The following is a 13964-nucleotide window of genomic DNA, read 5'->3' as shown; positions in this document are numbered from 1 at the left end:
TTACCCTAGATATGCAAGCAAGGAGAAATTTCAAACTAAATTTTAAAAGAACCAACAGATTTTCCAAGTGGTCCCAAAAGATTTTTCAATATTAATAATCAGCTTTTATAAATGCTAAACTCAAGTCTGCTGACTATTAATTTGTTAAAAATAGACAGCTATTAAAATGAAGAGACAGAAGTGAGGAATTTTATAGTAAACCCTCTCTCTAGTCTTGTCAACTTAAACTCAAATAGCAACATATAACTATTACAAAATAATATGAGAATGGTTTCCTGAAATTAAAGGGAAAAAAAAGGCAAGCTGTGTTAAACATGTATCTGGTAGTTTTACTCTTCAAAAATTTGTAAAACCTACCAATTCTGGGGAACCAAGAATACCAGCGTAACTCTAAACCCTTCTCTTTTTACAAAACAGACGACAGAATTTTATGTCATTTCACATTCAGGGATGTGAAAACACTGGTCCTTGGTTCACTCTATGTTTTTATAAATATTCAAAAAAAAGAGACTATCCTAGTCAACCTTTGTACTGGCAGCAGACATCTCAACCAATGGTTAGAATACATTAATTTAGAATTTACTAAATGTGGATCAGTAACAAAGAAGAAAAGTACATAGGGTAGAACCACAGAACTATCAAAAATACATCAGAAGGGAATAAAGTTGTTTTCTTTAAGCAATGGCAGAGTTAAAAATAATCCAAATTATTCATTCTTTCATCTGATTAAATGTATTTATTAAAGGTACTTTAAACCTAATTTTAAAATAGCTCATTTCTCAATTTATTCTAAGGAGATTTACTTATTAGCTCCTAATTGTTTAGCAATGCTATAACTTTACCTGTGTGACATCCAGGAAGAGCACCAATGCCATCTACTGCCACGGAGCCCTGAATGGTGCCAAGATTATACACAACTCCCAGAATATGCAGCTCCCCTATGTGATGGGGAAAGAGCTTTAGCCTTGCCTGTGGAGATATTTAAGTCACTCTTATTACCTGTTTTCACAATATCTTAAATAGTGCAACACCTAAATTCTGTAATATTACAGAAATAAAAGCTCAGACCTAAATTTACTTAATTCTCAATTGATTTCTCCTACTGGAAAGCATTTTCTTCAAAAGAAACTTTCTAAACTCAGTAACTATAGGCATCACAACTTTTAATAAAAACCAAGATATTCTGGCCAACCAAATATCATATGAAATTATAACACTCAACCCAAGAAGAAAGCAAAACCTTTTTTCACCAGGCTTCTTAGGAAATTAACAAATTAAAAACCACTGCAAACCTACTTTCCCAAAATTCCTTCTATGTAATTTCAGTCTCCTAAGAAGATAAATCTTAATTTTTAAGAAAACTAGAAAACAAACTAAATAAACAGGCTTTAAAAATCTGTTGTCATCTTACTTTTAGAAAGGTGTGACAGAAAAGTAATAAAGTAATTACCACTTTAGATTCTTCACTATTAATTAAGAATTCTGAAATAACTTCAGTTCCGATCATTTCAGGTTCACCTTTTACCTGAAAAGTAAATTATGTAAAATATACATTCTAATGAATAAAGTATCAGATTATTAACACTGCTACATATCAACACTTAGCAACAATGACAATAGGTATAGTTAGCATTTATTAGGTTTTTACTATGTGCTAAGCAATACACAAAGTGAACAACATAATGAAACAGAAACAGTTATAGATACAGAGAAGAAACAGATAGTTGTCAGAGGGGAGGGGCTGGGGGGAAGAAAGAAATAGGTGAATGCAATTTAACAGTACAAACTTCCACTTACAAAGTAAATGAGTCACAAGAAGTGTACAAAGTGGGGAATATAGTCAATAACTCTGTAACATCTTTGAATGGTGACAGACAACAACTAGACTTATGGTGATCCTTTTGAAATGCAAAGAAATAGCAAATCACTGGGTTGTGTATTAGGAACTAATGTAGAGTTTTAAGTCAACTGTACTTCAAAAACACAGAACAAATGAACAACCTCATGGAAAAAGAGACTAATGTGTGGTTATCAGAGGTAGGAGGTGGGGAGAGGAGCAACTGGATAAAAGCAATCAAAAGGTATAAACTTCCAGTTATAACATATAAGAAACAATGTAAAGCATAATAAATATAATTAATATTGCTGCATGTGATATAAGAAAGTTATTGAGAGAAAATCCCAAGTGTTCTCATCACAAGGAAAAATTCTATATTCTTAATTTTCAACAATAAGCATATTATCATACATTTTGTAATGAGGGAAAAAAAGCATAAGAAAAGACTAAGCTCAGCTTCCTGAACAGAAACTGCTGAAATGTTATTACAGCATTTGTTAGACTATTACTGAAACATGCTTATTACAAATACCTTTTAACAACTTACTAGTTCTTTAACTTCTTCATTATCCTTTCCACTGACATATTTAGGTTGAAACTTCCAGAGCAATGACAAATCAGTCAACAAAAGTGGAACTTTCAAAGGGTTTCTAAAAGCCACTTCCACTGTTATTGGTTCTGTAAAAGAAAAGCCTTAATTAGTAATTTTAATAAACCCTACACATCACCATATGCTTCAATTCTCTGAACATACCTTGTTTTCAAAGCTCTGCATTTCTGCCTAGACTGTCTTTTATCACTTTGTAAATGTGCATTTATTCAGGATACAGTTTTGAAATTACCTTCCTTAGAAGATTTCCCCCATAATTTTTCTGTACTCTTTGTCATTCTCCCTTCTACATTCCAAAAGCACATTGAATATTCCTGTATTAAAGTCCCCACTGCTTGGTTTTATAAATGCAGCTCACTAAGTAATAAGTACTCAATTTACTTTTGTATCCTCAGCCTCCAGTCATATTTGGCATGCAAAAAATTACTGTGAATACGCTGTAAGCAAAACAAACAAGTAAAAAACCATGAATAAAAATTCAAGTGTATCACCTTCCACAACTGCAAGGGGAAACCTTGAGTTATCTGAATAACTGTTCAAACAATACTGTGTGGGATGGAAGCTGGGTGGAAGGACTCCTCTGTTGACCACAGACACCACTTGCTCCTCAAGTTCGCGCCACTGCTGAGAGGATTCAGAGTCATATTCTTGATCAAGACTTACATGAGTAGCTGCTTGCTTTTCACCTTAAAAAAAAAAAAAAAAAAAGAAAGAAAAGTGTCACTATTAAATATACATATTTATTAACACCTGTCCTCAAATGAAATACATTTTAAATAAAAATCTAAGGTAGCCAAATAAACACATATACCATTCTTGCCTATTTTCAATTTTATCTGAGAGAAAAATATTCTCTTACTAATTGCAGCCTAATTGGAACTCAACTTGTAATACTGATGCCCTTTTCCTTCTGACTCTGACAGAACATATTTTCTTAGTGCCCACAATTTTATATGAAATACTTCAAACATACAGACAAAACATGGAAACTATTATAACAAATACTTGTGTATCAAAATTTAAGAAATGTCAACTTTGTTATAAGAAACCAAATTTTATTAAAAAAATACAATAAATGTTACAGATGAAGCTGATTTCCTCTATCTCACCTTCCCCAATTCTCTCTTCTTCATCTCTTCCACTGGTACCAATTCTTCCCAGAGCTATTCTGGGAAGCATGCACATTCATAATTTTTGTTTTTACTTTATCAAATATGAGTGTGTATATAAACAACTCATAGAACTAGCTTATACGTTTGAAATTTATATAAATGAAATAACTTTTGATTCATCCTTCTGCAACTTTTTTCACTCAACTTTATGTTGTGGTATTATCCACACTGAAATATACAGAACTCATTCACTCACATCCTACAGCATGAAACCAATATATGAAGGTACCAAAATCTATCAATTCATTCTGTTTCATTTGTTTACTGCTAAAAACAATGCTGCTACAAGTACCCTGATAAATATTTTAAATAAAATACTAAATTAACTCTCAAAAAGAAACATACTAAGCTCCAATTAACAAGACTTAGAATTACAAAGTTTAACATGCATAAAGACCTTTAACATATTTAAACTTTTGGCCCAGTATTGCCATTCTAAAGCTCAATGCTAAGGAAATAATCCTGAATTTTCAAAAAGTCTCAGAACAAGAACAGCAATTATATTGGCAACTGTTCGTTGCATCTGTGTACACTTGAAATTTTCCAAAATAAAATGTTAAGATTCATCCACAAAGATGTCCCTTACAACTTAGATTTCATATAATCAAAGAAGATGGACACCATATAGCAAATATCAAAATACTTTATATCCATTGAATGCATTACAACCATTAAAAATGTTTATCAAGATTATATAATCTGTATAAGAATTTCTTTATATTATGTGAGAAAAGTCATGATACATACAGCTATTTTGTTGTTATTGTTTTTAAATTTTAAAGCTGGAAGGAAAAGCACCAAAGTAGTAGGTTCAAGTGGCAGGATGACAAGATGATATGGTATAGTTGTTTACTTTCAAATATTCTTTAACAATTACATATTATTTTTTAGTGGAAAAAGATGAAATAACTCCAAAGAAAAAGTCACTAGGTAACAAAGCCAAATTAAACTTTACTAACCATCTGCTGGTCGTCTGTCATGGCCAAAGAAAACCCGGGTTGCTGAACTGTTAATGTATGGCAAAGGAAGCTGCGGTAAAGGGCCATCTGGGGAGAGCTGACTCACATTCTGAGAGAGACACAAAAGACGAAAGGAATTTCTGAGAGAACTCTCATCCGTCCTCATTTTTAATACACAAGCTGTTAAAGGCATGCTAAGAAAGAATATTAAGAATCACTCAGTTCAGTTCAGTCACTCAGTCGTGTCTGACTCTTTGCAACCCCACGAACTGCAGCACGCCAGTCCTCCCTGTCCATCACCAACTCCCGCAGTTTACTCAAATTCATGTCCATCGAGTCGGTGATGCCATCCAGCCATCTCATCCTCTGTCGTCCCCTTCTCCTCCTGCCCCCAGTCCCTCCCAGCATCAGGGTCTTTTCCAATGAGTCAACTCTTCGCATGAGGTGGCCAAAAGCATTGGAGTTTCAGCTTCAGCATCAGTCCTTCCAATGAACACCCAGGACTGATCTCCTTTAGGATGGACTAGTTGGATCTCCTTGCAGTCCAAGGGACTCTCAAGAGTCTTCTCCAACACCACAATTCAAAAGCATCAGTTCTTCGGTGCTCAGCTTTCCTCACAGTCCAACTCTCACATCCATACATGACCACTGGAAAAACCATAGCCTTGACTAGTTGGCACAGTAATGTCTCTGCTTTTCAATATGCTATCTAGGTTGGTTGTAACTTTCCTTCCAAGGAGTAAGCGTCTTTTCACTTCATGGCTGCAGTCACCATCTGCAGTGATTTTGGAGCCCCAAAAAATAAAGTCTGACACTGCTTCCACTGTTTCCCCATCTATTTCCCATGAAGTGATGGGACCAGATGCCATGATCTTAGTTTTCTGAATGTTGAGCTTGATGCCAACTTTTTCACTCTCCTCTTTCACTTTCATCAAGAGGCTTTTTAGTTCCTCTTCACTCTCTGCCATAAGGGTGCATATGTCATCTGCATATCTGAGGTTATTGATATTTCTCCTGGCAATCTTGATTCCAGCTTGTGCTTCTTCCAGCCCAGCGTTTCTCATGATGTACTCTGCATATAAGTTAAATAAGCAGGGTGACAATATACAGCCTTGACATACTCCTTTTCCTATTTGGAACTAGTCTGTTGTTCCAAGTCCAGTTCTAACTATTGCTTCCTGACCTGCATACAGGTTACTCAAGAGGCAGGTCAGGTGGTCTGGTATTCCCATCTCTTGAAGAATTTTCCACAGTTTGTGGTGATCCACACAAAGGCTTTGGCATAGTCAATAAAGCAGAAATAGATGTTTTTCTGAAACTCTCTTGCTTTTTCAATGATCCAGCAGATGTTGGCAATTTGATCTCTGGTTCCTCTGCCTTTTCTAAAACCAGCTTGAACATCTGGAAGTTCACGGTTCACATATTGCCGAAGCCTGGCTTAGAGAATTTTGAGCATTACTTTACTAGCATGTGAGATGAGCACAACTGTGCGGTAGTCTGAGCATTCTTTGGGGTTGCCTTTCTTTTGGACTGGAATGAAAACTGAACTTTTCCAGTCCTGTGGCCACTGCTGAGTTTTCCAAATTTGCTGGCATATTGAGTGCAGCAATTTCACAGCATCATCTTTCAGGATTTGAAATACCTCAACTGGAATTCCATCACCTCCACTAGCTTTGTTCGTAGTGATGCTTTTACTTAATATATGAGTCATAAAATTTTACGAGGAAGAACTTTCGATATATTTATTTTGGTCCAAGAAAATCTCCTTAAGGTTACTCAGCAAATTAGTTCTCTCTGGATGCTAAAGCTCCAAATATTATTTTTATATGTATTTTACTTCCTAGACTCATTTTACTTATTTTTCACTTATTTTTATTAGTTGGAGGCTAATTAGTTTACAATATTGTAGTGGTTTTTGTCATACGTTGACATGAATCAGCCATGGATTTACATGTATTCCCCATCCCGATCCCCCCTCCCCTACACTCATTTTAGCATTCTATCTGCCAAAATTCTTACCCATATGGTTTCAAATTAATAAAGTAAAAAAGGGTAATTATATTCTGCAGGACAGATAAACTATTTACTATTCATGGACCCTGAGGAAAAAATTACAACTTTCCATTTTGTCCACAAAATAATGCTTTAAATTTGCTATCCTCCTGTCTCAGTGAAATATTTTTTCTTCCTATTAATTTTTCTGCATTACATCAAAGTAATGTCTACCTCTCACAGATCCATACCTACTCATTTTCCATAGGAAACTGAGAGGAATGTACTTTTCCAAAGAATGGTACAATAACCCAAATGCTGTAAAACCACTTATAATTCAAAAATACATAAGAAAACAGTCCCAAAAGCTCATGGTATTTTTTAAGATTCCAAATACAGCCACAAATCAAATGTTTACTGTAATATTAAAATTCTCTTTTATGAGAACTGTAGAAGGGCAATGTAACTCAGATTTATAACCAAAAAGCCTAGTCTGCTGCATTTTATTATGAATGATAATTATATGCAGTCTAATAAAACCATTTATAAGACTCTTACTAGATAGTACTGAAAATGAGTTATGCTGAAAATAATGACAAATATAATTTTAACATCCACTGCTGAAAATAAGTATTCACCTTGTAAACATAAAGATATTCTCTGAGGAAGGCCCCTTGCTGAGCAGCAGATTGTTTACTTTCATTGATTAAAATATGCCTGAAAGCAGACACAGCATTGTCCAGTTGCCTGAGAGTGTAGGACTGTCGCCCAATGGTGAAGTTAATATGATCCTCTGCAAGAGACCAGCCTTTTCCTTTGTAAACTTGCATGGCTTGACAATAGCAACGTAAAGCATGTTTTTTCTGTAAGAAAATATATAAAGCAAAGTATTACAATCCAAATTTCTCTGGGACTGGACAAACACACACACACACACACAATCAAATAACTATTAACGAGTTCTTCTAACAGAGACTGGGATGATGAAGAAAATAAAACTAAACTTTGCAATGATCACTAAAAACCAAGAGGTCCTGAAGCAGACAAGCAGCTGCTCTGTCCAAGGGTAAGAAGTCTGAGAAGTCAGGGATGATACTGACTTTGTGAAAAACCATCTGGGATGTTCCAGAGCAGCAGCACGTGGAGTCATGGATCAGTGAGAGACTTGCTGTTAGTTTGTAGCTGAGAGCTATCTTGTGAAGTTTAAATTTGGTTAATCAGCTCTCTATGCCACTGCCCTGGACTGAACAGTAAAGTGTCTTCTAATTCTACATATATGAGTATGAAGGTATCAGTTCAGTTCAGTTCAGTCGCTCAGTTGTGTCCAGCTCTTTGCAACCCCATGAATCGCAGCACGCCAGGCCTCCCTGTCCATCACCAACTCCTGGAGTTTACTCAAATTCATGCCCATCAAGTCGGTGATGCCATCCAGCCATCTCATCCTCTGTCGTCCCCTTCTCCTCCTGCCTCTAATCCCTCCCAGCACCAGGGTATTTTCCAATGAGTCAACTCTTCGCATGAGGTGGCCAAAGTATTGGCGTTTCAGCTTCAGCATCAGTCCTTCCAATGAACACCCAGGACTGATCACCTTTAGGATGGACTGGTTGGATCTCATTGCAGTGCAAGGGACTCTCAAGAGTCTTCTCCAACACTACAGTTCAAAGGCATCAATTTTTCAGCGCTCAGCTTTCTTCACAGTCCAACTCTCACATCCATACATGACCACTGGAAAAACCATAGCCTTGACCAGACGGACCTTTGTTGGCAAAGTAATGTCTCTGCTTTTCAATATGCTATCTAGGTTGGTTGTAACTTTCCTTCCAAGGAGTAAGCGTCTTTTAATTTCATGGCTGCAAGCACCATCTGCAGTGACTATGTATGTACATGTATTTGTTGGTCTTTGATAGTGACAGTGTTTGGCTTTCTTTTCTTCTGCCTAAGGCTGCATGCTGCCACACCCATGAATAGGTATTAGGCTTTAATTACGTATTAATGCCACCCTCTGAACTCAGACAACCTCCATTCTAAAAATGGGATTTGGTATTCCTGGCAGCTCAAGACCCTGAATGCAATGCAGGGAACCTGGGTTCAATCCCTGGATCGGGAAGATCCCCTGGAGAAGGAAATGGCTACACACTCCAGTATTCTTGCCTGAAGAATCCCACAGAGGAGCCTGGAGGGCTACAGTCCATGGGGTCAGAGTTGGACCTGACTGAATAACGAACTTTTTTTCACTTTTTCACCAAGAAAAAGGTTTCTCTCCACCAAACCTTTTGCTTCAGAGTAAATTCTTATACCCACCCTCTTCCTGGTAGATTAACAAAATCTGTATCATTTTCAACCAGAATTGGTCAATTTTTTTAGGAAATGTTTTCTTGATCAAGAGGTAATAAAGGCAAATCAAAATCAAAATCATCACAGCATGCAGTGAGAACACAGTCTCTTCTTTGTGATACTCCTACAAATATACCTGATTTGAATCTCAGGATGAGGAAACATTCAACAAGCTTAAATGGAGGCAATAACTGGCCTATCGTCATCGGAAGTGTCAACATCATAAAAGTCAGAGTACCCTCTGACAGGATCCTTCACTATACAACTATCAAAACTTGAATAGGGTCTGAGAATTAGACAGTAATACTGTATTAAGTGCTAAGTTCTCGACTGGCATTGTTGTTTTACTGTTGTACAGGAGAAAAGAATTTTGTTTCTAAGAAAGACGAAATATATCCTAAAGTATTGGGAGGGTACTGGGGCACCAGGTAGACAACTTAACTCCCAAATGGCTCAAGTAAACAAAAGTCTCTGAACTGTACTTGAAACTATTTTACAGGTTTGAAATCATTTCAAAATAAATTTTAAGTGATGTTTCTTAAAAATAAAACAAACAAACAAAAAAATCCCAATCTCCATATTGCATTTAGTAAAGGAACAAATACTGAATCTTAAAAACTGAGAGGAAAAAAAAAAAAACTGAGAGATACAGAGAAACAATAAAATGTGTCTAAAAGTGTCAAGTTCAAGTGCATTTTTTAGGATCTCTTGGAAAAGCATCTAAAGAGATTGAAGAGGTAACAAGGATTTAAAGTTTGCCTTTCAAAGTAATAGAAAGATCATCCAGGGTATACTGGGCATAATCAGAAACACCTCTTCAGCACTTTAATTTTTTTAATACTGATTATAATGTCGGCTCTCTTTTTAAATACCTTTTACTTGTTAATATTCTTAATGGAAAAAAACTGAACTATAAATAATTTCTGGGGATAAGATAAGCAATTCAGCATGAACTTGCAATCACAGAGGACTGAAAAATGACATCACTATATACATATAATCTCCTCTATGCTTTACACTCATCTCTGTCAATAGCCACATCTGTTTTTAACGAAAATGTCATGAAAAGTTTTGGAGCTTCTCAGAAACAACTTGGCCCGAATCAGAATTATGTGCACGATGAGTACCTTATTGTCCAAGGAAGACACTGTTCTTTACCAACTTCAATGGGACATATATTTGCTTTTCTAACAGGTCTGCATATTTCAGATTTCTACTATTTGAGAAAGCAATCCCCTGGGTTCAAGGTATATAGGTCACAAAACAGCAGACCAGCTACCTTGGAATCATTAACTCCACAAGATAACTACAGTTAAAGATGATTATTAGGCCAGAGAGCAAATGTATCTCAACCTACCAAAATGTAGCATTTTTAACCTGCCATGCACTTCCTAAAGGCAATATGTCCTGTACCTTTAGAAGGTAAATACAGGATTCAGTGACATCAAAACCACAAGTGAAATCATTCACAGAAGTGGACAAAGATGTGGGAAAATGACAGAACCATTCTTAGTGGGGCATATAATTTTTCTTCTACTTAACATATTTTGTAGATTTCTTTAATAGAACACTTTAAGCAAAGATAAACAACGGGATAGTGTTTCAGATGCATTTGTACTAACTATGGAAAATGGGCTGTGAAAAATCAGAGCTTTTTTATTTTTTCCTCACTTCAGAATCTGAGAAATTCTAATCATAAAGTACATAAAATTATTATAAAGACTTAATTTCATAAATATTTTTACAATTTTGTATTTAATATAAAGCAAGTTCACATATTTTCTAACTTCCCATTTTCCAAAAGTAGAGGAACTCAATCTTGAAAAGTTGATTTTTATAAATCATGACATTCTTCCATGAAATTGAGAGTAATTTTGAACACCTTTCCTTCTTTGCACCTTTGAATTAACACTGGCATGTTTTGGTTATCACAGACTTTGAAAAAGGAATGTTCATAAAAATTCATATTAATTAAATTCAAAAAATCCTCATACTCTCTGACTAGATTAAAAAATTCCTTAAGAGACAAGACCATGTTAGCTTTACAAGTGTAAGCTCAGCTCCTAGCAGAGTGCTTGGAATATACAGATGAATACTAAGCCCACGTTTTTATGTATAATTATAGTAAACCACAATGGACAGAGAAGCCTGGCAGGGGTCACAGTCATGCAGTCCATGGGGTTGTAGAGAGTCAAACACAATTGAGCACACACAGACTCAAACGACCATATCTCAGGTGCTACTACCATTCTCTGCCTCAAGAAAGCTCCCTCCAGCTAATGTTTAAAAGGACTATTGGGGGCCAGAGAATCGCTCCAAATTAATAAAGATCTCTTCCAACCTAGCTGCTCCCAGCGAGAAGAAATAGATGACTTCTCCCTATTAAATATTTAGCAAATACCATTAAAAGATACTCTGAGAAACGACAGAAGACCAGAGTTGAAGTAGGGAAGGTACAATCACCTTTAAGAAGGATTAAAGTTACTTAAGTGCAATATATCTGGCCTTCACATATATCATTTAGCCTCACAGAAATTTGGGCAAAATCAAATTTTATAAATAAAAAAAAAAGGCTCAAAGACATAACTTTAAAAAGTTGTGAGCACAAGATCAAGATTTAAACTTAGACTTGTTTAAATCCAAATCTCATGTCCTTACCAATGTAACACATTACCTCAGTACAAAATTTAGTTTCATCTTAATAATTTTTAATCAAAAAATTAGCAAATAACATACATTTATAAAATAAACAAGCTACAACAAATAAAAATTAAAATAAATAACAAATTATCTTCTGTTTAAAGCCAGCACACTCACCTGCCCTGCTTTACTGAACCGGTGGCCTGCCAATATCATATGAAATGCATATTTTCTAACCATGGGACTCTTCATGTTTATAAAGCAATGTGCCGCCTGTTCCAAAAGAAGTGCACTTCGAAGATCAGAATCCTATTGAATATTTAAAGAAAAAGAGGGTTAATTTAACAAAATTACAGAGTTAATTAGTGAAAAACATTTTCTTTCTTAATATACAGTGTATCCAATATTTAACTTGGTAGTATCTAAGAGCAGAGATCAATAGACAATCCAGTCTTGATGATTCTTTCTTCCAATAAGCACAAATTTGAAAAAAGTTCAAAGAAGTCTCTACCATGAAACACTTTCTTTCACTTTACATAAAGTCAAAAGTCTGGTTGTGATATGCACCACGTAATAAATCTGTGAAGAAATGCAATCCCTTTTCTTTTTTTTTTTTTTTTATTAGTTGGAGGCAATCCCTTTTCAAATGGCAAAAAAAGATTATAAACTGAGAATTTAATATAGGTATACTGACTCAAACCAGAAAACGGAGTACAGAATAAGATTCAAACCTAATTTCTTCTGGAAACTGATCTGTGACATACAATAGCCTATTTCTATTCATCCAATAAAAGAAAAAAGCTAAAACAGAATGTATATAGATCATTAAATAATCAAATGTTACTTTATCCTCTCTAAAGGTTTACTATACTTAAAAGGAATTCTCAGTTTTGCTCTAGTTTAAAACAGCCAAAATAACTGCTTTTCATTAAAACATCCAGAAGGTTTCCCCTTCAAAGATTATCACCTACTATTAGTGTATTAGTAAATGATACGACTCAAATTAGTTTCCACTGCAACTGACTTACAACAGAGTCTACAAAAACCACATTGTACATTTATAGCCTCACCATAAGGACAATCTTTCAGCTGACAGAGCCATCATCACTTGACAAATAACTGAGAAAGCACGGAAGGTTGCTGATCGAGCATCAACAACACTTTCACCAAACTTTCTCTAGCTTTTCAGCTATTCTCAAGCTGAACTTACCATGCCCTTCCATGTGTTCTGCTGCCATTATTTTCCCCAGGGAAAGTTGAAAACAGAAAACATTGACTTTAAATGCAATAATTTCAACAAATTATAGTCACATCAAAAAGTGTTCATAGACTATTGATTACTGCAACTATCTCCGTAGCAATCATAAAATTATATTAGAGTGGAAACATCTGAGGAAAAGCATTCAGTAGATGGTAGATATTATTATCTATTTCAGACCTCCTCATAACAAAAACTAAATGATTAGATGATTTTCTTAGTTAATTAGATCCAAAAGCTAGTGAGTGGAAAAACCAGGAATGTACAGTTAACAAACAGCTGTTAACCAAGGCATCAGAATTACTCGGGGAAGATAGGGCACTTACATCTCTATTTTTTTAGGAAAATGCTTTCTTCTTAAAAAATTATTAAATATGGTCTCTTTTTTTTTCTTTAAGAATAAATGTTGAAGAAAAAAAGGAAGTATCTTTCTTCCCCACTTCATGCCTCATCTGACTGACTCAGGGATAACTACCATTACCAACATGGTACTGGCCTGTTCCATTTCTCTCATTCTCTCTACATACATATGTATTTATATACTAAATGCCACAGTTTTGATATTCATACGTTCTTATACAGAAATGTTATTACACAGAGTATTATCTCGCCTTTTACCTTAGTACCATCAACATCTTTCCAAAACATCTACATCTCTCATTTCTTTTAAAGCCACTTTATATTCCATTATATAAATGTATAATTTAGTCTCCACTTGACTGATTTAATATTGCCACAAACTTTTACTACTACAAAAAAACTCTTCAATAAACATCTTTAAAAAATATTTTTTAATAACTATACAAATATTTTTATTAGACAAGTGTTTGGAAATAGAAGTGCTTAGTTAATGAAAGCTATGCATATACTTCAAATTCTAATCAATATATGTGTATATCAGTACAAAAAAGGTCATATCAGTAAAAACTCCCAGAGAGCAAGAGTTTATTTTCTACTCTACCGAGCCAAAACTTAGTTTTAAGATTTTTTACCTTTTTCATAAAAGAAAAATAATACTTAGTTCTTCAACTTAGACTTTTTTAATAGTAAGGCTGTTCATTTACCATATGTTTAGGGATCTTTGTACTTTTTCTTCAAACTGCCTGTTATGCCCATTTGTGAATGGGTTTTTGTGATTATCTAGCTTGTAAGAGCCCTTTGT

The 13964-nt window shown here is 34.9% G+C and overlaps 1 protein-coding gene across 3 annotated transcripts in view; it reads right to left on the bottom strand.

Moving 5' to 3' along the window:
• The window catches only part of TRAPPC8 (trafficking protein particle complex subunit 8), an 85251-nt gene that overhangs the window by 30713 nt on the left and 40574 nt on the right, over nucleotides 1–13964 (bottom strand). For all 3 annotated transcript variants that reach the window (XM_061130815.1, XM_061130814.1, XM_061130816.1), the window contains 7 exons: nucleotides 11722–11853; nucleotides 7209–7433; nucleotides 4579–4687; nucleotides 2939–3133; nucleotides 2385–2515; nucleotides 1451–1525; nucleotides 843–969 (listed from right to left, as the gene is read on the bottom strand). In XM_061130815.1, the coding sequence (XP_060986798.1) occupies nucleotides 843–969; nucleotides 1451–1525; nucleotides 2385–2515; nucleotides 2939–3133; nucleotides 4579–4687; nucleotides 7209–7433; nucleotides 11722–11853 (994 nt within the window). The remainder of the gene's footprint in view (nucleotides 1–842; nucleotides 970–1450; nucleotides 1526–2384; nucleotides 2516–2938; nucleotides 3134–4578; nucleotides 4688–7208; nucleotides 7434–11721; nucleotides 11854–13964) is intronic.

This window comes from Dama dama, chromosome 27, assembly GCF_033118175.1.
Source record: "Dama dama isolate Ldn47 chromosome 27, ASM3311817v1, whole genome shotgun sequence".
NCBI lineage: Eukaryota > Metazoa > Chordata > Mammalia > Artiodactyla > Cervidae > Dama > Dama dama.
This window is presented reverse-complemented; position numbering and strand designations above follow the sequence as displayed.